The sequence below is a fragment of the Oxyura jamaicensis genome, chromosome 6 (genome assembly GCF_011077185.1).
Source record: "Oxyura jamaicensis isolate SHBP4307 breed ruddy duck chromosome 6, BPBGC_Ojam_1.0, whole genome shotgun sequence".
In the NCBI taxonomy this organism is placed as follows: Eukaryota; Metazoa; Chordata; class Aves; order Anseriformes; family Anatidae; genus Oxyura; species Oxyura jamaicensis.
The window spans coordinates 667,029-695,026 of NC_048898.1; the positions used below are offsets into that span (position 1 = coordinate 667,029).

The 27,998-nt window shown below is 43.4% G+C and overlaps 1 protein-coding gene across 4 annotated transcripts; it reads right to left on the reverse strand.

Moving 5' to 3' along the window:
- Window positions 1-27,998, reverse strand: A1CF (APOBEC1 complementation factor). 4 transcript variants are annotated; one of them, XM_035330362.1, is made up of 13 exons: window positions 27,843-27,933; window positions 27,327-27,393; window positions 22,457-22,600; window positions 19,914-20,048; window positions 19,024-19,154; window positions 17,257-17,495; window positions 13,979-14,143; window positions 10,810-10,907; window positions 9,649-9,919; window positions 8,177-8,385; window positions 5,396-5,532; window positions 4,604-4,737; window positions 1-2,335 (listed from the first exon to the last, which is right to left on the reverse strand). In XM_035330362.1, exons 3-13 carry the CDS (start codon window positions 22,553-22,555, stop codon window positions 2,184-2,186), a joined length of 1,770 nt encoding a protein of 589 aa, XP_035186253.1. In that variant the 5' UTR covers window positions 22,556-22,600; window positions 27,327-27,393; window positions 27,843-27,933; the 3' UTR covers window positions 1-2,183. The 4 variants fall into 4 exon arrangements, with proteins under 4 accessions (XP_035186253.1, XP_035186254.1, XP_035186252.1 ...); XM_035330363.1 differs by lacking the exon at window positions 27,327-27,393 and having other exon boundaries at window positions 8,177-8,361; window positions 27,843-27,998; XM_035330361.1 differs by lacking the exon at window positions 27,327-27,393 and having other exon boundaries at window positions 27,843-27,998.

A 27,998-nucleotide genomic window follows, 5' to 3' on the forward strand; every position in this document is an offset into this window, starting at 1 on the left:
TTGGTTTAAAAAGTTTTAATAATATTTCAAAGTCCAGTTAATGCCCTTTGATTATTATAGAATTACAGACGCTTCACAGAATTTAAATCAGGTTATAACTTCCTTGTAATGGATGATTTAGATGCCATTTTCACTTTATTCTCTTTAAACATACATGATTGTCCTCCAGTAAATGGATGGTGTGATTTTTGCTACACTTTATAGTGTTAAAACTCTATACAAATATTGTACTAAGTGTACAAAAATAAGTGCTTCATGCACACGCTTTTTAATACTGTTTCTTGCCCTTTTCTTTGACATCTTTCTGAACTTTATATAAATAGCTGAAAAAGAAGACTAAAGTTACTGAACATGGAAAGTGAGAAATGTCTTCTGCCAATGGTAGTAATGTTTTCCTAGAGAGGCATATTATTCATTGGCAGTTTTCTCAAACACAAAACACATAGACAGAAAAGAAAATAAAGCCACAATACCGATAACACTCTTGGTTATTTTGACCTCTGTGAATAGGGTTGTCATTTTCTGCAAATCAGAGTGTGCTGAACAGCAATCACAGAGGACCATAATACCTTTTGTATCACTCTAATGAACTACTTTATAAATAGAAATAGTCTAATAGTACCACAAACTATACAGCTTATATGTTTTTGTTCCATTCCTAAGCAAAATCAAGTCAGCCGAAGTATGAGAATCCAAAACACTTGGCTCCTGCTTGTCAACACCTTTTCACAGACCATCATGGTTGGTACAGCTATAGGGATGCAGGAAAAAGTTCTACTTGAAACAGCAGAATGGCTTGTGTGGTGCCACATTACATTGTCTAGACCAGATGACAAAATTGAGGCCATATATGTTGGAATTGAAGGGCATCACCAACCCAGCCTGGATGAGTTCTGCACCCTGGTGGGGAGGTCGCTCCCTTGATTTCAAGGAAGAAGCTTGTTACAGGTTGTAAATTCTCCTGGTTAACCACCAAAATGGGGTTTTGTGACCTAGGCTGAGCTGATTCAAGTCATCTTAGCATGTGTAGTCTATAAGACTAAAACATGCACTGTAGTTATATAAGACCAGTTTTCTCCTGTATCTCTAGAGCATCGTTACTCTTTCCTCAGTCTGATGGCTAAAATAAAGGGATACTTCCCTTCTGCTGTAAACCAAAGGGCACTCTCAGCACCCCCAGGGCACATGCGCACACTGGCCACCAGCAGCTGGTGCTCTCCAAAACGAGAGGCACGTGTACCATGTACTACTGATGTACATGAATTACCCCAGTGAACTCTCTACTGCTAAATTAACTTTTGAAAGAGTCATAGCAGTCAGCACCCTCACTTGCTGTGTAAAGCAGTGTTATTAGCCAGGCAGGGTTCTTTCCATCCTGCTGAAAAGTTTACTTGTATATCATTTTGTTCTTGCAGAGGTGCCTGTTGTTACTAGGTAATAACTGAGCTCTTATGGTCTAATTAAGAATTGGCCTGAATATATAGGGCTTTTCCGATCAGCCTTAATAGGCCACAAGGTTTTGGACTATTGCACTGAGTATACCATTGGATGGGAGGTGTTAAAAAAGACATTGTTTGTGGTTTTGTGACTTGTAGGTATGACTGAGAAGTAGCAAAGTGAGAGGCAAAACTTTGCTGAATACTCGCCTCCCACTTTAAAATACAATTAGCACTAAATAGCACGTAGACTAGCTTAGTAGGCTGGGCAGACACATTTCTGATCAATGTTTTTTTTCCTTGGCTGTTCTCTGCTTGCCTAGAGAAATTCTGGGGTGTGCCTGGCTAAAAATTTGGGGGTGAACGGAAGAGAGCTCCTGCTGTTTTCAGCATGGGTTGTTGCTTGTAAACACAAACACAAAGGTGTGTGTATGTATGTATATATGTATACATATCTATATGTAAATATATATAAATACACATACACACACCTTAGAACCACTTATTTTTGAGGCTGAGATTTTGCTTTCTAGTGGGAAAAACTGATTTTGAGCCATTTATTTTTTTTAATTTCTCCTTTCTCCCTAATGTCCTGATATGAAACTAAAGAACTAAAAGAATGAAACTCCAACTAAAATCTAACTTTAGGCAACAGATTATTTTAAAATCATGAGGGTGTAAGAATTACCAGAATGAGAATTTTTCTACCTGTGCTTGATTTAAGGAAACTATTTAATAAAGACAGAATTAGAATGCTCCATAACCATCACTGCGTGCAGCTATTGCGAAGGCAGGATAGGCTTCATATGTGGCGTACGTTGCCAAATCTTGACCCATTGTCACCGCTTGTTTGAGGTGAGTGGCTGTGACTGTTGCGGCAGCATTAGCAATGGTGTATCCTGCAGGGGAAAAGAGAGAAGAGATGGAGATTAAAGGAAAGACGTTCAAAAGCTACCTTGCCTGATATTTTTTGATGGGAAAACTTCATTGTCAGTGGCAATCATGTTTTTTGTCAATGGGAAGGCTGGAACAATCTGATTAGATTAAATAAATCACTCCTGGAATGTTTTTCCTCCTCATTAAAGGTAACAAATTTGACAACTGCAGCTGGAAGATTAATGCATTTACTCACCTATTATTTGTTAAACACATTGCCTGAAAAAAAAACCCTCTTTGTTGAATATATTTCCTTAAGCTTCAAATATCTCTCAGATGAGAGGCTGGTAACAGTGCTCTTTACATGGACTCCCACACATGACAAAGGAGGGCAAGAAAATGAAGTACTGCAGAGAAAATATGGGCATGTTTTGTTTCATAGAGAAGACGTTCGCACAGGTGGGAGAAAACATGTCTGTGACATCCTTTATGGTCAAAATGCATGCAACTCAGGACAGCCATGTTAGAGAGGAGGGGAATTCCCTCTATGCAATAATGGAAGAAAATATTTAGCAAACTGGATTTTTTTCCCATTAGATTCTAGTGGGATATATGGTTTCAACACTTCAAAATTTTCCATGGGAAAATGTAGCTTTGCTGATTTAAAATGAATCACTGGGAAAACAAACATCATTTGGGGCTGGTTCGTCTGAAAGGAGAGTGTATGTAGCAGCTTGTCAAACAGACCACGGTATGTTGTTGTTATGAAAGGATCAAGAATTAAGACAAAGCCCAAATGTCGGAAGAGTAGCCAAGATGCCTATCGGCTCTGCTGAACCTGTCCCTACTTCCAAATTACATCTCCCAGGATCCAAACTCTCCAACCAACCAGCTGGCAGTGGGTTTGGCTCAAGGTCAGTCAGATCTGAGCCCCACTGAGGCAGGGCCTGGAGATATTTCAGGTTGGAAGTTAGGAGAAATGTCTTCTCAGAAAGAGTGGTCAGGCATTGGAACGGATTGCCCAGGGAGGTGGTGGAGTCACTGTCCCTGGGGGTGTTCAAGGAAAGGATGGGTGTGCTCAGGCACATGGTTTAGTGGGTGACATTGGTGGTAGGGGGATGGTTGGACCAGATGATCTTGGAGGTCTTTTTCCACCTTAATGATTCTGTGATGCTATGATATTGGGAATCACCAAGAGTACGTTTCCTCATGGAAGGTGTTAGCTTGGGGGAAAACATGAGCAATTCATGGGAACATGAATGTGGTGGTTGCTCAAAGTGTCTTTCTTGCATCAGCAAAGTGAGGTGCAACGTTTCAATTGGGAATTGAGAAATTTGTCATTTAAAACATGTTTGGCATCATCATAAGAGAAATGAGCTGCTACCTGGGCTTGGCCTGAGCTGTGCTGGACTTCAGTGAGTGTGGACCGAGCACCGGTGTGTGCTGCTGGCAGTAATTTTAATGTAAGTCTATTTGTTGCATTTCCAAGATAAATAAATAAGGGTGAATGAAAGAAAAAGGAGAGATTATAATTAAGCAGTAAATGGGGACTGGATTCAATAAAGAGCCCATTTGGTTTCCACACTGCGGAAGCCTGCACAAACCCAGACAAATTGATTTTTCTGTGGCTGTTGTGGACTCCTGTGGCAGGAAGCCGAGTAGATTTTTATTTTTATTTTTTAAATTCATCCTTGAGACACTCCAAACAATTCAGTAGTACTGACTAATGCATTCCTCATGTGCAGTTTGGCATAAGTTGTTCCCACTACATCAGAATCACCATCATGCTGGGGAGCACAGTAAATGTAATGCCTGCAAGCTGGATTCCAGCTCCTGGCCTATGTTTTCCATGATTTCCCAAGCTCTTTTTGTAGTTATAAGAGCTGTTGGGAACGAACTCCCAAACTGGAAACATTAGTCTTCCAGCAGGGGTGGGAGAGAGCTGGGATTGGATCCTGGCTGTCATGTTCACATTATTCCTTTGGCAGATGCAATCCAAGGGGTTGGCTCAAGAGGAGGGATCCTTGCGGTAATGATGACCGAACCCATCCTGTGTGGCACTGGCCAGGGCGCAGCAGGAAGGGGTCTCATCCCGGCTCTGGCTCTGGGGAGACTACATCTGGGTCCTGGGTCCTACTGGGGGCTCCCAGTTGAAGGGAGGCATCCATGAACTGGAGCACGGTCAGGTCTGTCCTCAGTTACCATGAACAGGTTAGTTCTGGACACACATGAGGAAGCATATAGGAAAAGTAATACTGCAGGAGGCCTTTGCTGTACAGACCTTCACATACCTGGAAAAGCTGGAGCAGCAGGAGGCACCTCTGTTCCCTCAGTGGGAACCCCCAGTGTCTGCAGGGTGTATTCTGCTGCATAGGTTTTGGCTTCATCAATAAAGGCACTGAGCTTGGGAGGTGTGAAGGGATGTCTGTGAACACAGCAACATATTAGCTTTTTTTTTTTTTTTTTTCTTCCTTCTCTCTAGGCCTTTCCTGCAAAACCTGCTAATCCAGCCATAGTTGGCATGATCCCATACATCAAACAGAAACATCATTTTACTGTGCTGATGCATTAACACTAATACTTTTAGCAGTCTGGTTTCTTTGCCGAGATTATTGGCCCTGGGTCACATTTCGGTCACTACATGTTTTCAGAGCATGTTGCCCATTTTCAGTCCAAAAGAAAGCCTGCTTCAGTCTTTCTCATTAAAATGCACCACAAAATATTTCAGATCAGAAGTGGTTAGGATCATATCTGGAGCCTAATTAGCAGCATGTTCCTGCTTTTCTTTTTCCTACATGAACTATTTTATGTTTTATTTGCTTACTAAAAAGCACCCCTTTGCCTACTTATTTCTGGCTTTCTGCAGTTTTTACACCACTGAACAAAGAATGCCAAGCACAGCAGACATCGCTGTTGGTCTTATTTATTTATTTATTTATTTATTATTTATTTATGGATGATTTTCTCTCTAATGTCTCAAAAACCTGTAAATAGAGACCTGTGTCATATTTTGAAGAGAGATGCCAGACAAAATCCACTTTAAAAAAATCCTAAAACCCAGAGAAACTTGAATAGTTACATACATGGTGGGGTTCTGGCTGGCGAGGGCGGGGATAGTGATTTTGTATAGGAAGAGCTGTCTTTGGTCTTGGCCAATTGCAGAGTGGAGCTGGTAAACAGGCTGTCCCCAGTTGTTTTTCTGGCAGATTTCTTCTAAGATCTAGGAGGGAAGAAGGAATTTGCTATGGTTAATTGTTGTACATAGCCTTCTTCCCCAGATCCAGCCCCTGCATTGCTCAGCTTCCTCCCCTCCAAAGGGTTTTCAGAAGTGTAGTGGCAGCTTCCTCAAGCCTTAGTGAGAAAATAAATGGCAGACAGAGTAGTAAAGCTCACCTTGAAATGTAAGATTCATGTAAATGTTATATACCTTAAAAATGCATTTAATTCCTGAAGATAATTATCACCTCATTAAATGAGATGTCTTTGTTTTGCTGATCAGCTCTTTCATTCCGTTATCGGCATGGCCTTCTCTGAATTTTCCACAGAAACTCTATCTGTGCACATCTTTTTAACCCCCTTAAAGCATTATGGTTCCATTCATCTTCACAGCTCTGGTGCCTCCCTCCCTTCGTGGGATACAGTACATAAATAGTCCATTCTTAAAAAAAAAAAAAAAAAAGAAAAGAAAAGAAAAGAAAAGAAAAAGAAAAGAAAGGAAGGAAAAGAGGCTGTTTCTCTGTCCAATTAATTAGTCAGGCTTCAATAGGCAATTTCTGCTGCTAGTTTGAAAGAGAAATGCTGGACCACATTGCCCTTGGCCTTAGCACAGCTTATTCCACAGTAATTGGGAATCACTGTCTGGAAACGCTCTTGCTTTTTCTTTTTCTTTTTCTTTTTATTTCTTTTTTAAACCCAGGGTCTATCTGCTGTCCCAAATGGGTTTGATATAGTGTGGTGCTCCTGTGCATCCCCACCAGTGGTTCTTGGACCATTTATTTTTTCTAAATAACTCCATCAGGTTTGATGCTCAGCTTAGAAATTGTTGGGGCTTGGGGTTTTTCCTATTGAGCAGTGGTTGCGGTCTCCCCAGGTATTTTTCAGAGCTGTAATGATTTGCATTTCAGTGACACAGTGAGGCAGTTTGGCATCCTGAAGTTGAACACAAGACAAAAAGTTCTGTTTGGAATATCCCCAAGTGACCTGCTGTAGCTGTGACGTTGGTCTTGCTGCGAACCGGGTTGGAGCTGAGACCCCTGGGTACCCACAGCCTGAGTCTTTCTGCAGTCCACATTATTTAAAATTATTTTATTTCACTGCTGTCTTTCATTTGGTAACTACAGCTCTAAAGTTTACTACTCTGTAGTGTGCACACCCTAGTTCATCAGATTTCTTGACCATGGTGACAGCTGTCCCCTGCTGTCTCAAAGGCTGTGTAAGGGCGGTGCTTTTGAGATGTAACATCACCATTTAAATACTCAATGAGCAACATCAATTCATGAACACCATGCACCCCAGCTAGGCAGCAGGAAGGAAGTTAGGAGGGGTCCATCCTTCACGGGTGCTGTTGCGGTGTGTGGTGGGCAGGAGAGGCTGACCAAGTTGGCACAGGTATTAACGAGGCCATCCTCAAGCAAGCCATGGCTGTGCAAGAAGCATTATTATGACACAGTGGCAGTGAGGGAATTAGGGAACTCAGCTGAAGGGAAGATGTGCTCCAAAAATTATTGCTGCATGGTCTGCCACACATTGACCCTGCCATGGGGGTTCATCATGAAGATGTCAGGAGAGCAAAAACCCTGAACTGCACCTGCCCTAAGACAGCCTGGACCATCTCACCCCTCTTGTGTGCGGGTAACAAGGAGACAGAGAAACTTTTCAGGGGGAGAAAAAACACTCCAGGTTTGTGGGGAGAAAAGGATGTTCTGGGAGACATTTAGCAAATGCAATGCTGCGGCAATTTTGTTACTAGACAGATGTGTTTCTGAAATCAGAGTAAAATGAACTTCTAACATTACTTTGGATGATTCAAGGGGAAAGGAGTTGCTGTAGGAGAGTGACCTATGGAACTCGAGGAATTTGTTCTGCTCTGTCCCCAGCTAGCTGTCAGGATCCCAGTCCCGCATGCACAACCACATCAAAGCCTCCTTGTGCAACCAGAGCAGTTGCATTGTCTGGGCTGTACAGTCCATCAACACCTCTTTTCCCATTCCATTTAGGACATACATCTGTGGTTCAGGATTTCGGTTCTCAGCATCACTCAAAACCTGATCTCCTGGCGAGACCATGGCGTATGTCAGCATCAGGGGAGACAGGAGACAGCACAAGCTGCCACACATGGATGCACCCAGATAATGTGCTCTACATTGTTTTCCTTCTTCGTACTGCATTGAAGCAATCACATCAAGGCAGCAAAGCTCTGTGCAATGCCATGGCCCTTTTGCAAAACAGACAATTCTTTTCTTTTTTTTTTTTTTTCCTGGCAAAGTTGCTGTTTTTCTATTTAAGTGAAATAGTTCCTAGGTGAAGTCCCAAGTGATGCATCTTACTTATCATACCTGTTTTGGGTGAGAATTTCTTTACTCCACAGTGTTTTTATGGAGGGGTAGTCATACCTGGATTTCTTCTTCCACCCATGGAATTTTATGAAAATTCTCCCTGGAAGGAGAGTGAGTGCTGTTTTCCAGCAAGACGGATGGCACTGCAGGATGCAACTAGCAGTGTTTTCTTGTTTAAATGTATTCCAAGAGTTATGAATGTAGCTATCAATCACCAGTTTAAATTCAAGCAAGGGCTGTTTTTCTGAAAGCATTTTGAGCAAAGGCAAACCCTGGATAACACATTGACCATACTTCGCGCACACCTACCTGAGGGGCAAGTTTGATCCCTTGGGGCTTTAGTGTGACGTGGTTCATCGGTGTGAGCTCCATTCCTGGCAAGAGGTCGAAGAGTTTATCCTCGCCCCTCTTTTCTCCTTTGAGCTGGTATCCACGCCCCAGGCCTGTGTACGCCAGGTAGCCACGACCTCCCAGTCCTCTAACTCCCGCAGCCCCTACAGGTATATTCATGTAAATTTCTAGGAATGTAAGAAGGCATTAAACTGAATCAAATCACCGGAAAAATTACCCTGATTGTCCCTGAAATGGAAAAGTTAGCCCCACTGATTGAGTTTGGGAAGGAGGTAGGCAGGAGCCCCCCATAGCTTGTTGCTGGGCTTGCACGCTTGGAGGTGTGAAGTTCTGGGGGTACCCCTGCTTCTGTCTGACCCAGTTTCCATCTCCTCTACTCTGTGCTGGCAGGTGAGGTGTTACTTTCCATTTAACTCGTTGACAAGCCAGTTTTTATTTTGTAAAACCTTTCTAACCAGATTTGTAGTCAGAAGTTGGAGAAGGGACAGCTGATGTCACCTGCCACCCACCACCGTAATAACAGTTTCATGAGGAACTCAGTGTTTATACAGCCCCTCCCTTATATGAACCAAAGTCAAATTTTCAGCCCTTATTACATTTTCATTTTTGTTCAAGGAGCCCAATGGGCACATGTATTTATTTTTCTGGTAGTCCCCAAACTTACTTCTGTAGGTACCAAATGCTGTCTGCAATGATATTTAATCGGGGGCGTACGTGAATGCATGGATTTGATTCAGTACCAGTTGCAGACATGGTACTGAAGAGGTTACTAGAATGCCAGTTGCAGACATGGTACTAGAATAGGTACTGAATGCACTCATAGGTTTGTTATTATTATATTATTATTATTAGAAAAAAAAAAAAAAAAAAAAAAAAAAAAAAAAAAAAAAAAAAGACGAGTCCATCTCCCAAAGCACAAAATTAATGACTTTCTTGGTTTCAGTTCTGGTTCCCCACTCAGCTTCAGCACAATGTGACCTCCCTGGGAAATACTGTGCCTTTGGGTCAGAAAACATCAGGACTGGTAAAACTTTCCTTGTGGGTTTCAAGGGAAAGGGGAAAAAAAGCACAGAGATGTGCTGGCGGCTGTATGAGAGTTGGCTCGGGAGGGAGGGAAGGAAGGAAAATTGTGTTATTTGGTTTTCCCTGCTGGGGCAAAACCAGGAGGATTCATGGTTTATTTACCCTGGAAGGAGGGCGATCTGGAAGCTGTCTAAAGCTTGCTCCAGGAAAATGGTTATTTTTTAGTACCCTGCTAAGCCTGCTAGAATATCACTGTGTCTTTGGGAAGGACAGAGCCTAAAAACTGTTTTCTGTCCCTTTCTGAAAGGGGTCCAGGCAACACCAGCTCCCTCAGCACGAGGATGCAGCCACCCAAGTATGGGAGGAATCATTCTGTTAGAGCAGAGTATTGGCATGACTGGAGTTACCTCGGATGGATGGGGCCCGGATGATGCTCCTGTTGCTGAGCCCCTTGGCAGCCGGGAAGTGGAGGTTGGGGATAGCCGCGTAGGCATGGGGTGCGTAGAAAACCGGGGCACCGAGGTAGGTGGTGGCGGGGTCATACATGTGTCCAAAGGCGTAGGTGTATTCTCCCTGCAGCATTGTGCCTCTGCCACCTGTGCCTCGGGTGTATCTGACGTAGCTGTCCTTGTCGACGGGCTTGGCTAACGTCACCTCGATGGGGGACCCATCTAGAACCTTCACACCGCAGGAAGAGTGCGGGAGAAGCACAAGCGTGAGGCAGTCTCCGAGATGCACGGGGATTATCCTGTCTAAGAAGGCAGCTTCCCCGTGCAGTTTACTAACAGAATGGGAAAACGTAAAAAACCACCCAATCAGCCAAAATCTCCCTCCCATGGGTGGAAGAAGGCACTGGCTGGGTGAAGGTTCAACATGTAGAGAGCATCCAGACCTGACACCAGCCAGCAGAGGCTAATTAACTGAATTAGCAGAGTTGTGAAGCCCTTGAAAAGGCCTCACTTCCCTGCAAAGCAGCATCTAAGTCAGCTCGATTATAGGTACTCCTATGGAGAACGGTGGCAGCACTAAAAATAGGAACAGGGTTAACACCTCTTTGGGAAAAGCTCTTGCATTACAGCACTGTGAATTACATTGCAGCGCAAGAAGTACTAAATACAGCAACCTCCTTGCAAATCTGCTTCTGAATTTAGAGCAGATGTTCTGAGTTGACCTTGTTTGTCCCTGTTTACTATTCACATGCTTCCCTTCCGGTGTTTTTGTTGGCAGACATGAAACACGTATGTGAGTGCAAGCCAAGGGAACCCGTAACCCCTCATTTTCTAGTTCTCATTTCAGTATTGCTCCATCTTTTCTCAGAGTGGTGAACTACAGTCTGATCTGGGCAAACATTTATTATGAATGCAAAGGGAAAGAAGCCAAAAAGAACAGTTTGTGAACATCAGGGTTGCTGAAAAATGAATTCAGGAGTATAAAAGCACCCTGAGAACTGAAAAGAGGGCTAGCACCTTCAGGGTGTCTTTGTAGATAATAAGCCTAGCAGCTTTGTTTCAACTGCATATAAAATACTGCATGTAAGTCCCACAAATCAACATTCAGAGCAGCTTTACCTTCCCATTCAAGGCTTTCATAGCTTCAACTGCATCTTCTCTTTTATTAAAGTGCACAAAGGCATAGTCTCTAATTTTCTTTACTCTTTCTACTGCACCTGTGGAAAACATTGGAATATTAGTTGGAAATACGTATTAGTTGGAAAATATGTATCAGAATGAGCAATTGTGTTGGACTGTGAGCCGTTCAAGAGCAAAAACTGGCCAAGAGTAAGAGAGAAAGTCAATGGTGTCTTCTAACCTCTTAGGATGCATATACCATGAGAAACTATAGACAATGTCTGTGTTATTTCAAGCAAAACTAGAAATATTTGAAGGCAAGCACTTGTATGGTTCCCATTAAACTGGAGTGGTTTCCTTGTGTCCAAAATGCTCTGTCTGAGGTTATCTTTGGTTTTGTGTTTCACTTCTGTGACAGATCTCCAGGACCTAGATGGCTGAGCAGGACACTTGGTGTTCTCACACTCCGTGTACTTCTCCTTTGTGTCTGTCCTCTACAGACTTCCCTTTCCCTTGTCAGATGCTCTACTGCTGGGAACTTTGCAGCACCCAAATGTTCTGGCTCTGAAATAACCACACTGGCACCTGCTCCCTGCAGGCTCAAGCTTTAGGTATCTACTTTTTCTCCTCTAGGTGTTCGTCTTTGCCAGTCCTGTCAGCTGGGAAGTGTGTTGTCAACCGGCCTAGCCAGTGAGACTGTAACACCCCTAAAAGTATCCTTTGGAAATGTGGCTAGTAGTTGCAGGATGGCTTTTCTGCTGGTTTCTTTCCTTTTAAAGCTGAACAGGTGTACAGGGAAATACCCTATTGCTGCAAAAAAAGCACTTACTTAAATAACTGCAGAAGAAAAAATATTTATTTAGAGTTTAGGTGGTGCCAGTTGGAGCTCCAGTGGGCTATAAATGAAGCCTGTTACAGCCTATAACCCAAGCAGCCTGCATGTCTTCAAACTGACACTGAAATGGTAAGTGGCTCTTTGTTGTCTTCTGGGAGTGGAGGGTGATTTTCTAAGCCCAAAATTATGGGCATTATATGCTGATGTCTCGTTTACAAGTCGAGGCTTTAATGAACTCTCTGTGTTTTGAAAATCCCCCTTCTGCCTCCTGGAGATTGCTCTCTGTTATTGATCCTCACTCAAAACCTTGCTCTTTCCTATTTGTGGGACTAGGCGGCGTGCTCCCACCCCAGCAGGATGAGCGGCTATGTGACACCGCAGGGGGAATATCGTCCCTGTTAGCACCTTTGCATAGTGTGGCCTTCCTGCTGCCAGGGCAGAGCGCCTTGCTGCAGGAAGGTACAGAACTGCCCCTCCTTGCTGCTCTCTTTCAGCATCACCCTGCTTCAGCTGCGATATCTGGAGCCCACTTAACCAAATAGAAAATTTGCCAGGGCTCAGGATATTTGCCAAGATCTCTAGGGACTGAGGGCAGGGCTTCTTGTTGATGGCAGTGATGCATATTTCTATAGAAGCCATCTGGCACTGAATTTGGCACAGATTTAAAAGGGGTGATACTTGTGCTGTGTTACAACTTGGGATGCATAAGTAGCATTCCTGGTAGTGTCTGTGGAGCCTGTGGTGTTGTGGTAATTGCTCTGTAATGGGGACCTCTGCCTTATAACTCCTCTCATTTGGGTACCTTTTTATTGGATGGCTCGTTATTGTCAAAACAGCTTCTAAATTCCCCAGATCGAATGTACACATCAGGCAAGTGAGTGTATTGAAATGTGACCCAACAAACGCAGCAGATAACCAAAGTGGGAGGTGAATCATTTCAGCTTCTTGCTGTTTGATTGTAATCTCACTATGACTTGAACTTCATTTATTCTCCTCAAAACTCACGTTTTGCTTCTTCTAGGCATGTTTTTTGAAAGTAAGGCACAGCTTTAAAAAAGGCATTCTTGGTTTCATCCACAATAATTAAAGCTCTCCTTAAAAAAAATAATTTAAAAAATCCAGCATGAGAAGCAAAATGAGAAAATACTGAAAAGACGAACTAAAGAAGATTCATGTCTTCTGTTGTACTAGAAAACTGTCCTTAGGAGCAAAGGAGATGACTGTTACTGAAGTGTCAAATGGATATAAATGTGTTTCTGGGGAATGTGAGCAGTTCAGTGATCAGGAACAAAACTGAATAAATAAAGGAGGAAACAGTTAAGAGAGTGGGATGATACATATTTAGCTTGGGGTTAAAATGGGATTTCTAACAGCTTGATGGTTACTTAAAGTATTAGCTGGTAACATTAGAAGGACAGAAAAGACTTGTAAAGAAATCTCATAAAGATCTTTGCATTGCAGCCTATTTAAAAAAAAAAAAAAAAAAAAAAAAAAGGATGGAGCAGAAATGAAAAGTTAGTGAAGGAGAAATGAAGCTCTGTAGTATATTTTTAAAATACATAGAAGGAAGTTAATAGGAATGAGATGAATGGCAATTTTACATTGCCAAGCATAAGTTACTAATGCCTAATGGACTATGTGGCTTGGAGAGCTGCACAAATAGGTTATTTTTACTCTGTTGTTTTTAGGTGGAATTTTCTAAAACTGGAACAACTCAGAAGTAAAATCTCATTTGAAAGCCAGCAGGATTTTTATTCCCAATAAACTTTTGCTTTTTGAAAACCTCACCCTAAGAACATGTAATATATGCCATGAAAGAATACTATCATATCCTGTATAAAATGATAAGCATTGGTTATTCATAAATTTATGGAAGATCATTTTTGGTACGAAAAAGAAAGAATTCAGCATTTAGATAGATTAGATAAAAAGCAGTTGTATTTCTGTCATCATCCCTTTCTGTAGATGAAGAAAACTGAAATCACCCAGCTGTTTTAACAACTCCTTTTTTCAAGAAGATTCAAATGACTCAAAGTTGTTTTTATGATACAGGCATCCTCATGCAGTATTTTGGATCTCTTCCAGTTGCCAATCACCTTAAAAAGGTTAGTAGTGTTGTTAGCTGCAAATTAATCAGCCCTTAGCAGAATGACATGTTATGCATGTTGAGTGGGAGCCTTCAGCCTAATGGCAATTTTGCGGCATTACACATGAACATTTTACCATGGAAAAACTGCTATTTTTGTGTCTTTCTTTGGCATTTTATATGAATGAAGAAGTACTTCCATTTGCAGTAGCAGCACTTACTTAAGGGCTGTGTCAGTGGGTTCCTACCTTGTTTGATGCTGTTGAACTCCTTTTCTATAGTCTCTTCGGTGGTCGAGAGCATGAGGTTCCTCACATAGAGGATTTTTACTGATGACATGGTGTCTTCATCCACCTCCACTTCTGGTTCTGCCCAGTCAACAGCAATAGGGTGTCCCCACAACTGGATCCTTCCTTTAAAGGGATTGACATCATCAGTGTCAGAGAGGCTTAGGTTCTTTTCACTTCTGCTCAGAGTTTATTTCATACGCAGTATGAACAATAGAATAAGCCAATTATACAAAGAGGGCCAAAATAAGCCTTTTGTGCTCAAAGCACTGCCTTTTAGTTAACTCATTTCCCAAACCAGATGGTCATGCTTTCAGCAGGCTCCCACTAGCATCTCAGATGCCTGCAGAAATGTAGCATCCAGAATTTAAAAAGTGAATTTGTGGCACAATTCACTAACATCTGCATTCCCTGGAATGCTCTCTGAAGGGAAATATTGTAATGGGTATACTTCTCTTATAAAGATCCCTGTTGGCTGCAAATATTTAATTCCCTAGGAATCTGGAAAGGGATCCAGAACTCCCAGGGGATGAAGTGAAATAGTAAAAATCAGGATGTCTCCATGTGCAAGTATTTGAAGTTGCATGGTCCATACAGGGTGAAATTGCAACAGAAGCAGTAGAAAGAAAGGAAACAAAAAGTAATGAGGCATAAAACAGGGTGTGGAGGAGAAGCATATGGGTTCTGTATAGAGTGGATCAAGCTGCTGAGGGGCAAAGAATAAAAACAGCAAATAAAGAGGTAGTTAAAAGCCTTTTTTGCCATGTGATCATGCTGAGCTCTGTAATCATTTGCACTGAGTTACTTAATCCATTAAGTAATTGATTAGCCAATTCATGATTTTTAACGTGTAATGAAAACTGCCGGCCACAGCCTTGCCTCCAATCTACATGAATCGCTGTGATAAGCATTTCTTCCCAGGCCTTTCAGCACATCTTTCTGGAAGAAATCCTTCCCCCTTCTCTTCAAGAGTGGCTGAAATCTGGCTACTCACCAATATCCAGAGCCCTAAATTCCATGTGCTCGGTCTGTCACCCATTTTTTCTCTGGCAATTTTAATCAACCTAGCAGATAGTGCTTTGGGTGCACAGTAGGGACCATTTTCTGGCTTAGCAGCATGGTTAGTGCTGGATATTTCCCCCAAAATAATGAAATAAAATGTCTGCCTCTTCTGCAAGTTTCCCTCAAACTAGTAGTGTCTGTGCTGTTCTTATTTCTTCTCTGATCTTTATGGTATGATCTTTATAATTCTCCAAGGCCTAGGTGTATGCTTAAACCTGGAAGAGGCCAAGAGGCCCTGGGATACCTATGTTGGTAGAAGGAAAATGAGACTCCTGCAAAGCACTTTTGGAGGCATCCAGTCTTGCATCTCCACTTGGATAATCCATCTAAGACAGGATGGGAGCTCTAAAATAGAGGAAAATTAGAAGGGGTAGAATTTGGAGACCTGTTTTTCTGTAACAGAAGTTAAAAGCTGAAAAAAAAAATGTAAAGGGGCTGCTCCCTGCTAGGAAGTCCTGTAAATGAGCAGGGAACTGTGGAGCTGGGACTGTGGTTGATGTTCACCTTCTAGCCCTGACCCGTCTGATGACCAGAAATAGATGGCAGCTAATGGCAGCCAGTTAAAATGAAAGGCCATGCTCTCTTTTCTAAGTTGCCATATTCAGTTCAATAGTGGAAATAACAACCTGGCTGATTCATAGCAAGGAGCTAAGCTTGGTTCCTGCTCTACCAGCTTGCTAAAACCCAGTCTTCCTCCACTTGCCTATTTAACCAGGAGACAAGACAAAGATTTCATAAAAAAGCATCTTCATTTTGAGCTATTCTGTCTCTTCTATAAAGCTTCCTCAAAGAACAGTGAGGTTCAGAGTCAAGGAAGCAACTTGATAATGATATTCAGTTTCACATTCATCCAATGCATCAGCTGGAGACACATTCAGTCGTAGCTTGAAACCTTTTTCAAGTTCCTCCTATATGTTTGGAACATCAGAAGACTCTCGCTCCTGCTCAGATCTTTGAAATTCCCAACCTGTTTACCAAGATGTCCCTAATTTGGAAATCACTAGTACATTGCACAAGGCTGTTCAGGACTATGTTCTCATTCCCATCTGTCTCGCTGTCTTTGCTCAGGATTTCAAGTGCTTTGCTCCCTCAAGGCTGCCATCAGTGGCAGTGCCTGTGCCTGCTCGTTTCATCCTCAATATAGAAACCATGAGAAAGTTATGCTGAAGCTCAGACTAAAACAAAGTGCTCCTATAATTAGGGAGATGCTAAGCTGATGCAGAAAATACAGAATAAAAAGAAAAATAGTCTGCGTGAGATACCCCACAGCAGCAGGCATACTCAGATACATATTAACTCTCGCAGTCGTACTCATTTCTGACAAAAAGAGAAAAGGTTTCAAAATGACAAGATTTTTCATGGTCTATCATGTAGAAAGAACGAAAGAAAATTGGTGGGCCTGATGTGTGAGGATCAAGTGTCAACAGAAGGTTTATTGGATTCTTTCATCAGCAAGTGAGCTGGCTTTGACAAAGCAGTGCAGGAGCTGCTGCTGAGCATACAACAGCATGAGAAAAAACAGTGAAATCACTGCAAAGGCAATTAATGTTGTGTCCCTTTTGCTTATCACCTGTCAAACTTCTCTTTGCTTCATGATGTCCCCAAGCACTAAATTACATAGGCTTATTCATTCTCTATATTGTTTAAATTCTAAAGCAATTCCTCATCTGAGGTTTTCTTCCCATGTGGAAAATAAACATTTTCAGGAACATCCTCAGTACAATGTCAAGTCTGAATATGGTCTTAGATATTTCCCTAAGTGATGCTCCCCAGGAAGTCATATATGAGGCCGTATTTTACATATAACTCAAGATAACCATGGGATAATATATATCCTACAACAGAGCTGAATGGATACAACAGCTAGATCCATCTAGCTATGTTTTAATAACTTCAAGCTCTTAAATGAAGAACCTGGCGAATGAGAATGGTAGTAAATCAGACTTTTCAGTGAATCACCCACCCCACACTCCAGAGTCAGGGCATGGCTGGCAGCCTGATAGGCACAATGGGGTCCCTCTTTGCTTGAAGTGAATCATTGGCAGCCAAGATGAGAAAACCCAGCAATGTTCCTTCCCTTAGGTATATGTTTCCTCTGGAGACTTCTGTGCTGCTACACATACACAGGCATCTGCTAAATTGAAGCTGCCCCTACGACCCTCACCATCTGTACTAACCTGGGAGCAATTTTCGCCTGGCCATGGCTGCTGCCCGGTGGCTTTCATATTCCACAAAAGCAAAACCCCGGTTTTTGGTTTTATCAGCTGCACTTGGGTAGACAATGACATCCACGACTCCATCCGTGACTTTCTTCATCTCTGCTAAAATTTCCTCTCGCTTCTTTGTTTTGGGGATCCCCCCTACAAACAGGCGGCAGTTGTCCACGCTGGCACAGACTCCCAGGAGACGCCCATTCCTGCAGAAAAATGATATTGCTGGTTTGTCAGGACCCAAGATCACTTCTCAGAGAAAGGGGAAAAAAAATCCCCTTCTTATCCCAAAACACAAGGCCAAATGCAAGGTCTTCCCCTTTTGCGGCACGTGTTGCTTGGGATGTTTAAGTGGTATCACTCAACACAAGGGGCTAGATCCGAAGGCTGATACTCTGCTAAATTTGACATCAAAGTAAAGTAACACATTTGAAACAAGGTACTTGAGATCAGGAGAAATCAAAGCCAAATTTTGCTTTTGACTCTTGGGATTCTCTCTTTTGCTGTTTCCAAAAACAGTTGCCACCAGGCAACTGTGCTGAGCAACTGGAACACCACTGTGATTCTTGCATTACCATCAGCATAAGCCAGGTTTCATTGCGTTCATCAGTGACTTGCAGCTTCCCGATCACCAGAGAGCCTCACAGCTGAAGTTTGGGGAAAAAAAATCCCTTGTTATGGGGAGACAACATTTCAGAGTTTGTTGATGCCAATTGCTGTGCAGACCCCAAAGCAAAAATGTCTTTACATTCACTTTGCTCACAACTTTGTAGTCCAACTACCTCTTGCAGGTCTGGAGAAGTCATAATTTTCTTTACAAGCATCTTTGGGACAAGGCAAGTAGGCAGAGGAGGTGGAGGTGGCTGAAGTCTGACCCTTAAGATGCTCCAGCCTCTGATATAAGTCATGTTTCCAAACCCTCCCCATGTGCCTTGTGACCTGCTCATCCCTAAGGTTGCTAGTAAAGCAATTCAAAATCAATATTTTTCTTTAAAATAAAAAATAAAAGAAAAAGAAAAAAAAAGAAAGAAAAAGAAAGAAAGAAAGAAAAGAAAGCCCTTAAATTTCCAGAATGGTTGATCTCAAAATGCTTCTAAGCAATTGCATCTTTTCATCCCACTTTGAACTGGAAAACAAAATCAATGGGGTTGAAATCAAAACAAACCATATTGATGGACCCATATGTTGTTGATTTCTAGGTGTTTTGTTCCCAAGTTTTAGTCACAAACATGAGGGATTTTTCTGTTCCTACTTATTAGGAAATGTCACTGTTTTGCCAATTAGTTTTCATCCTATTTCACTAGTTTTGTAATTGCTCGTGTCTCCCAGAACATATCTGCAGTATATAGCTCATGTGAGACACAGTGGATAGGAATACATCAACAAAAAACAGCCCAGAAGGGAACATGAAATAAACAACAATGGTTAGACATTAGTTGATTTGATCCAAAGCAAAATATTTTTCCAATGTTCTCATAGAGTTTATTTTTATTGTTATTATTTTTTAAGGAAGACATTTCCTGCAAAAGATTTTGTCTCTGAGTGCTAAGTACTGCCTTTGTGCTACAGCATAAAGCAACAAATACACAGGCAGAAAAGAAATGACTTCCTGCTAAAGTTTAGGTATCTAAAGAAGCTTCCTCTGGGCTGTAGGGAAAAATATGCAGTCCACAACAATCCAGATAAATACATTATATGATTTAAAGTTGATGTGAAGGTGTATGCCATGCTCACCTAATTTCATAATTATTGAGTTGCTTTATTGCATTCTTTGCCTCCTGTTTATTTGAGAAGGTCACAAAGGCGTAACCCCTATTGTTGCCATTGAAGTCCATCATCATTCTCATTTCATAGATTTTGCCGATCTGCAAATAGAAAGAAAAGCCATTCGTAAGGAAGTGTTTGCCAGGTGAAGTGTTTAAACAAGACGGGGTGCTTTCTTGGCTATATCATGTCAGAACTCTTCAGATATCTCCATATACAGGATAATCATCCAGAACCTGTTCTGCTTTTACACAACTTTCTGACCCATGAAAGAAGTCATAAACACAGGCAGTAAGTGCTTAGGTGACGAGGGAGGGGGGCAAAGTTAGCTCTTCAGCAAGGTGAGCAAGAGTTTAGCCACTGACCTCAGCAGCCCCAGGGTTGTGGTTCTCTCCCCCTTATGAGGTTTATGTTCCAGTTTTGTGGCTAATGCATTACACATTAGAGAAATTAGGAAAAAAAAAAAAAAAAAAAAAGACTAAAAAACAGGAGGGATGAGGTGCAGCAATAGAATTGCATGGCCGTTGGTATCTGAATGGTATCACTTGCTCAGGCTTGTACATGAACAATTGGGTGGCTGTGCCCATTTCCTAGGTGGAGGAAAGTGTGTTTTATATGACTGAAATCTAATTTAGGGAGGGAGGCATAGCTGGATGTTTCAGTACAACTTCCTACTCTAAGCAGGGCCAGCTCGTGTTAGATCAGCTCTGGTTATGGTGAGGAACCACCACCAGAAGGAGCTGGAGGGGCTGCCACCAAACCAAAGGCAGTCTGGGCCAAATCACCTCCAGTTCAACACGGAAATGTAGAGCTGATCATCCGTAATCTCTGCAAAATATCTACCTGCCACAAAGTCTTACTTTTTCACATAGTGGTATAAGTTCATCTTCAAAGAGGTCCCGCGGCAGTTTCCCGATGAAGATCTCACAGCCCCTCTCTGGCGGAGGGCCGTCCCAGCCTGGGGGTGGGCCGCCGTATTTCCTCTGCCCATTTTCCTGCCACAGAGGAAAATAAAATGATGATGTAGCGGATAAAATCAGTCCATTTGTGAGGAATGACACTTTGGGCACACCCTGTTAGTGCAGTGCCAGAGGCAAACACCCTCCTTCCTTGTAAAGAGCACCTCTGTGCAGGCTCAAGGGAGAGAGGGCAGTGTGCTCTGCCTGCCCCACTGCTATATTGGTACCGAAAGGTTTTAGCATCTGAGCTCGTATGCTGATGATGTACTGCAGAAGGCTCTGGTTTACACCTGGTTGAGTTTTGCTGAGGGACATGCATCAGCACCTTGAAGGGGAGGCCGTTTCCACAGCTCAGCTGTCCAAGATTCAGACAGACAAAAGCCTCCTTGGAAAACATAGGGGAAAGATGATGTCCATCCCTCTACCCCTCTTTCTTTCTTTCCCCTCCCTTCTTCCACCTTCTCTCTTTTGCTCCCTCTATCTCCCTCTCCATCTCCCTCTCCCTCTCCCTCTCCCTCTTCCTCTCCAGCTCTCCTTGTCCTTCATTGATGCCCTGTGCCCGGAGGGACTGGGACTCTGGTCATTTTTCTGTTTTTGCCTCCTGACATTTCTGTAGCCATTTCTCCCTCTGGATTATTCTAGGCAATGGCTGATTTACAAAGAAGGCCTGAAGGACTTAAGTCTGCAGCAAACAGGGATCCTGGTAGGAATATAAGACTATAGCACAAGCAATTTCAGTTTTCCTAAGCCTATAACTAGCCCTGAATTATCCATGCTCATTCCTGTTTTGAAAATGTTTTCAGCGTAATGATGGAGATGTTTGAATATATGAATACATTTTCACAGCAGATCTAATGAGAAGATCATGATGTTTCAGGCTGCTTTTCTGCCCCCCAGTTTGGCTGAACTGAGCACAACTCTAGCATGGGGTTTTCTATCTCTTGAGCCCTTTGTTAGAGCAATGATTGTATATTGTGTTGCTGTAGTCATCTGTGACCTTCACTGGCATGTCAGCTGGAAGAAGGCCTTGGTGACCTGAAGAAATGCTACTTTCATCAATAATGGTCTGCAAAGAGCCAGCAGAATTTTACCATCTTAATTTAAGCCAACTGAGAGACAATCAGATTTTTTTCTCATTATGTCAACATATGTGGGAGTGTCTCCTAGTGTGCTAGGAGACACAGCAAAAAATAAAGTCTACTCTCAGTCTGCAGTGGCTTCATTTGTGTCTTGAAGGCTGCATCTCAATGAACTCATCTTGGCAATATCTCTGGGGGGAAGGAGAGCTTCATTGTCCCCTTTGTGAAGACATGTGAGCCTGGCAGCTATTGAAGAAGGTGTTTGTCTCCAGTGACAGTTAGGTTGGAAAAAAAAAGCCCAAAGAGATGTGGAAAAGAAAATAATGAGGGAAAAAAATAATAATAATAAGAGAAAATGGTAAGGTTGAAGGAAAGGGAAAAGTTAGGAATAAGGAGAAGATTATGGGTGGGCAGGGAGGCAGGAATCTGTGGTTTAGGAATGAGCTATTGTCAGATGTGACAGTATGAAAAACTAAAGATCAGGATAAAGAAAGTCACAGAAAATAAAGCACACAAAGAAGCTATTTATCTTCTCCTGGGTCAAGTACAGCAGGAAGGCTCCTCAAGTGTGACAAACCCAATGTTGTTCTGGTCCTGGGGCACACACAGCATTAAGGACTATAGGAAAATGCTTTTTCCCAGGAGTCCCCTTTTTGCTTTGGGTTGTTGTGCCCTCTAGTGCTATGCAAAGCAAGCCAAAGTTCATGGCAACCACCTGCCTAAAATTCAGTTTTCAGTTACTTCTTCCAGGATGCAAGGTAAACCATATTACTAGCCAGCACTTCTGAAAAATTCATATGTTTTGGTCATGCTAACTAGGGAAGACTTCCTGAGACATTTTTGAAGGACTTGTCTGTTCCCCACCTGCACTAACCTGCCCTGCCCTTTGGCCTTGGAGACCAGACTGAGAGCAAACCTGTGGCTTTTGGGCAGGTATGGCACCTGTACTTTTTTTGCACGCAAAGATCTTTAAAAAGGGTAAATCTGGTGGTCACTTATGGGACTTTCTATGGAAAAATCTGAGCTTAAGCTCTTCTGAAACCTTGTTTAGTGGGTTTTCTTTGCTACAACAGCATTGCAGCCATGGCTTTCAGATGACTATCCCAACCATTCCTGGAATATAGCTGTGCTCAGGTTTTATTTCACCCTTCTTATATTGGCAGGGGGAATACTGTGCCACCTCATAAAAGACAGCCTCTACTACACGCAGTTTTGTGCAGGATGTAAACTGGAGAGAAGCAGAGAGGGAGGAACAAGCAACGAGCGCTTGCCACATGCAGATTCACTGCACAAGCCCCCGATGCAGCACTTCTTCAAGATGAAACCAGACACTGTGTGCAGAAGGACGTGACCGTGAGTTCCTACCTGGATCAAATTATATCCCGTTCGCTGAATTAATGCACGGAGGGCGGCTTCTTTCTGTGTGCCGGTCAATCCATCCCCGGATTTGTGATTTGATTCCATTGTGAGTGATTATCAGCAAAAAATCAGGTTAATTAGGGGTGCTCACTGCAATCAAATTTAAGATAAATTAAATAAATTAATACAGCTAGGAGGAGAAAGTCCACCCTCCTGAGAAAACTAACAGGATCATTTTCCTAAATGAGCCATTCATTCTTCCTAAATCAGTCATTTTGAAATAAAATAAATAAATGAATAAAACCAACCACAGACCATGGAAAAAGCAAAAATATCCCCCTCTTCTCTGCTGTGTGACAGCAAACCCACAATCAGATCTTGTCCAGTGCTCCAGTGAGATGCAGGGGATATTGCAGCATACATGTGCATTTGTGTTAGGAGGGAATCACATGCAAGGTGCCGAATCTGCCTTAAAGTAGGAGGCAACTTGTCCTTCATGCCGTGGCATCCCGTTGGTACTGGAAAGGGAATCTGGCACGAGCCATGCCCAGCACTCTGTAAGAGGGGTGAGACGTAGGTCCAGATGTGGCCTGTTTTTAAAACTCAGGATCATGGGAAAACTTCAGATCTGTATCTAGGTTCAGGGCTGTGACAACCTCAGGTTCAGATGTTTTGATTCAGTGTTGTAGCTTTAGGTCGTATCTAATTAAAGATTATATTTTTTTAAGTTTACTTTTTGGGTTGAAAACACCGTAAAGCTGAAATCAGAATCTGAATTGGGCCACGCATGCTGACAAAGGACTATTTTAAAAACAGACTCCCTGCCTATAATTTCAGCCTGCCCAGTTTTTACTGAATGGGGAGCTTCAAGCCTACACAAACATCATATGCATGGGCACATGTAGAAATGGGTCTGCAGATGCAGCGCTGAGCTTGAGGACTCACGATGTCATCATGGATGCTGTCATAGCAGGAGATTGCCAGTGAAGTCTTCTGAAGGGAAGACTTAAGCAGATAATTCAATTTAAATAGGTGGATTATCCTCAGTGCCAAAAATGGGGCGTGAACCCATGTTTTTGCAGGGTCTGAGCCTTGTGTCACTTGGGCTCTGCTACACTGAACTCTGCAGGCTTGGAAATAGAGACATTTGTGTAACAGCAGATTTTGGAGCTATTTATTGTGCAGGTTTGTGGGATGTTTTGGATGTCTTTTTGTTGTGTTCCCAGGCTCTCCTGTGTTTCAATTGCTGCCGATGTGCGGGGGCTGGGAGATGGACTGAGCCATGCAATCGCTCTCTCCCATCTCTAATTGCAAAATGAGTGTTTTCCACAGCAACTGGAGCCTGATTATTGTTTTGGTTTATCTTTCATAGAATCAAGTCTATATTTAAGCACTTTGTGTGTGTGTGTGTGTGTGTGTGTGTGTGTGTGGTGTCTGTGTGTGTATGCTTCAGATCAGAGTGATTTCTTTAATGCCTGGAAAGCATTGAGTGAGCCCAGGCGTTGCAGGGGAGGCGTGGAGGTAGGTGGGTACCTGATGCATGACCCAATCACTCCTTTGCCCCTGCTGAGGGCAGCAGCAAAGCCCCATTGATGTTCATGTTTCCTCCTGCAGAGCTGGGGTTTGGCATGGCACAGGGCAAGGTTTCCAGGCTGCTTAAGAAAGTAAAAAAAGCTTTGATGGTCCATATTGTATGCACTTGCTCCACGATCAGCCGATCAGTGGTCACTCAAAGCAAACAGTTAAAATCCAAATTGGCTCTGCAGCCTCCCTTGCACAGGCAGAGGCATGCTCTATATGCCTTATGGAGGAAAGTGCTGCTGTATTGCTAATTTAGCCCCTTGTATTTCACTATGTCCTGATTTCACCGAAGGTCTGAGTGATCAAACCGCAGTACTGGGGTCAGTGCAAATTTGCACCAAACTTCACTGGTTGGGATTTCATCATGTGTAAGAGCCACAGGAGGCCACGCAAAGGTGTGAACCACACCGGCGCCACTAGGCTACGTCCCATCCCCACTCCAAGGGCCATGCAAAAGGCTTTGTCCCTCTCTGTGGGACACATCGGTGCTGCAGAGGCAGGTGCAAGGGCTGCAGCAACCTGCTCAGTAACACCGAGGGTGGTGGGCTGCCGGGGCTGTCGTTGCACAGGGAGCTGCCTGCACATCTTTGCTCTGTGCTGGGAAGGGAAGCAGTTGGACTGCAGCCAGCTGAGCCTGGCGGGTTTCCATAGCAGCTGAAGTTCCCAGTCCCATCCCCAGCGGCGACCTAGATAGACGGGCAGTGTAAGAGCATTTCCCCCCAGACCCCCCCCCCCTCCTGACGAGCTGGGTGGCTTGGCTGGCTGCTTCGAACGTATATGCATGGGGTGCCTTATATGCCATACATCTCCGTGCCTCTCATCTGAGGAGGAGTACCGCACACACATCCCAAACCCAGGCATAGCTTCCAGTAATGTTTCCATCCAGGCAGCGGCTTCTTTCTGAGCAGAGAAAGCAAGCCATGGGGAGGTCGGAAGAACGGGAATAGCACTTCTCCTGGCTGATACTTTTACAGCAGGAGCAATATCCCTCTTGGGCTTCTGCCTGAGTTGATAAGACCAGACAAGCTCTTCTCATAAGGCATCCTGCAAATTTTAGCCTCTTTTAGACCAGCATGTCTAGACAGTTGCTTATTCCAGCAGAGAGGATAAGTTAAGCAATCCTGATTTAAAGTTTGGGACCGTGGCTGGACAGCACTGTGCCTGCAGGGTTTGCACACCACCTGCATCCTGTTGTGATAGTGCTGCTCTTAGAAATGAAGGCCCTTCCACTAATTAGTGTTCCAAATTCATTCATAGCTAATGTTAGATAATGATAGCTTCTTGTTAGAGAGCTTTCCTCCATCGGGTGGATTTCCCTGGGATGGAGACAGAAATGATACCTCTTTTTGTTAAGAGGAAGAAATTCCTACAAAACAACTCCCAACACCCTAGCACAGTTAAGCAGCCTTTCCAGCCCCCAGTTTTCCAAGCACCTCCATTCTCCCTACTTATCTCCCACCTCCTGAGAACACCTAAAGACCTTTTGCAGGGGGTGCTTTTCCATCTCCACCACCCAAGAGTCTGTTCCTGCTTCCAGCACACAGACCCCAAGCCATGGTGTGACATTTAATTTCCTAAACCGGTGGGATTTCAGCCCTTTCCCTTATTCCAGGTATCAGCACCAGTAAGTGTAAAGGAGGAGAGCTGCTGTCATGGGACCAGGGAAACATGATTACTTTCTCTCTTTCTTTCTTCCCGGAGCCATTAATCAATTAGCAAATCTGCCCTGACAGGAGGAAAACTCCCATTTCAATGGCTGCTCTCAGGAACTGTGAATGCCTGCAGGAAATTAAGGCAGTACTTTTAACAACAACAACAAAAAAAATAATTAATGGAAATAATTGTTATGGAATTCAGCCATTTTCAGGGGGTTGACCCGCAGATTTCTTGCCGCTAATAATGGCTATTATGTTAAAAAGTATTACGGTGGGGGTTGGGGGGGGGGGGGGGGGCAGGAGGTGTTACATTTTATTCAACAGGTGTTTATATTGAAGTTAGGAACTCCAGAGCTACAAACTGTCCAGGAGTATCTCCTATTTCTTGCTAATTTCTGGCCAAATTGTTAACAATACTGCCTTGTTATCATAGGCATAGAGTCCAGAACGCCGGGTCAGTAGGAAGGGAAGACAATAATTTTAAATCAGCATTGTTTCATTTGAGTTTTCCCTCTCTGCAGCAAATGCTATAGTTCATTTTAGATTTCTCTTAAAACTCTAAAAAGTCAAGACAACAAAAGGCACTTTTGGCATAGCAAACCCCGTACCGATGAGAAACAAGCTTGTTACAGCACCGCTTTACCTCCCCGTGACCACTTCTGTGCACCATTTTCTTGCCATTTTCCGAAGCAAGCAAGACCTTGCCAGCCTGTCCGCTGGTCCCAGGGCTTGCCCCAAAGCAGAGGCAAGGTTGAACCCTGCTCTTCTCAACTGCTTTTGTGCCTGGAGCCTTCCAGCTCGCAGCCCTTCAGAGAAACCTGGTTACTGTTTCCATGAATGAGATAACAAACCCCTGTTTATCCTGTGTAGATCGATGTGCCTTCTTGTTTGAATGTATCGAGCCATGCAGGCACATCCAGTGAAGGCTGTTCTGCCCCCATGCAGCCACCCCACGTGAAGAGTTACAGCTCCCATATATATCCATATAACATGAAGTATTCTTTGTATTCTTCCTAAAATCAGGCTCTTTAAGTTTCTTGAGCTGCTATGAGACACACCAGCTCTTAGCCTGAGTGAGACACACTGCAGGACAGAGTTCAATTGAGCAATGAGGGTGTAATGCCTTAACTTTCCAGAGAGGAGGTTTTTTCCAGGTTGTCCCACAGAAAGTGGGTACTTCTGGGTATTTAAAAGCAAATGGTAAATAAAAAGCAAAAAAAAGATGTACACTTCCCTAGGTACAGTGTGCCTTGGAGGTATGGAAAAGTGCTGCCCACATGTAGCATTTGCAGCACGTGAGCCTTGAGAAAATCTTTCACTTTTAATATTTCATTTTTCTTAGTGGCTGCTCTCTTGGAAACAGCTGCATTACCAAATGCATGCAGCACACCCTAGAAACTCCTTCCAAGGATGAGAGACACCTGATGCTGAGCCCAGCCTCCTTCCCCACCCTGTTTTATTCTCAACATCATGATGCTTTGAAGCCAACCTTGCACTCACTCCTGCATAAGACTCCTGTTTCTCTGAGAGAAAATGGCTTAAGGGAAGCATTAAAGGACTGGGCAGAAAACTATTTGGAACTGATTAGGGAAATCTGTGGTTTTTCAGGAGCAGTGATTGCATTTGAAACAGAGACTGACCTTTTGGAAAGAAAAGTAGGAATAAGAAGTCGGCTAGGCCAAGTGAAGCGGTCCCTAATGATTAGCCCTGGAAAGTTGCACTTTAACAAATCAAGACTGAATTATCACAGGGAAAATCCCTACTCCCCCCAGCCTTGTCTGGATTCAGTTTTCAGCAACCGTGGGCGATCGGCACGGGGAAAGCGCTTAAAAATATCCCTGCTGCCTCTGCCCAGGCAGGGATGATGCCGAATGCCCTTATCTGCTCACCTTGCTTATCAAAATGTCAAGGCGAGCCTTGCGGGGCCAAGTCATGGGGTGTTGGGGAACCCCCTCGGTTCCACCCCAGCATTTTTAGGCAGTGCCCGAGGCATGCACCTGATGGTGGGTCCTTGGCAGGGGAAGGCGCATGGCCGAGCCTCTCCTTTCCCACACCAGCTGTGCTGAGCTGGCTGAAAGCCCCACTTCACGGGGGGGCATCTGAGCCCCCCACACCCCAGGCCTCACGGTGGGACAAGCCCAAGTGTGGCAGCGTACCTGATCAGTTTGGGAGATCACCGCACGGGAAGAGGTCTCCTTGATTATGGGGAGTTTGCGACGTGTCACTCCGGTTATTCCCCAATCGTCATATCAAACTCCAAAGGTTCAGCGGCCCGGGGCTGGTTTACAGTCCCTGCAGGTTAAACGTTAACC

Coding starts and splice junctions, on each gene's coding strand:
- A1CF (XM_035330361.1), bottom strand. CDS start 22,555: ATGGAATCAAATCACAAATCCGGGGATGGATTGACCGGCACACAGAAA. Junction 17,496..19,023: donor CTCAATAATTATGAAATTAG/GTGAGCATGGCA, acceptor ATTTTTCTGCAG/GAATGGGCGTCTCCTGGGAG. Junction 8,386..9,648: donor CCGGGCCCCATCCATCCGAG/GTAACTCCAGTC, acceptor TTACATTCCTAG/AAATTTACATGAATATACCT.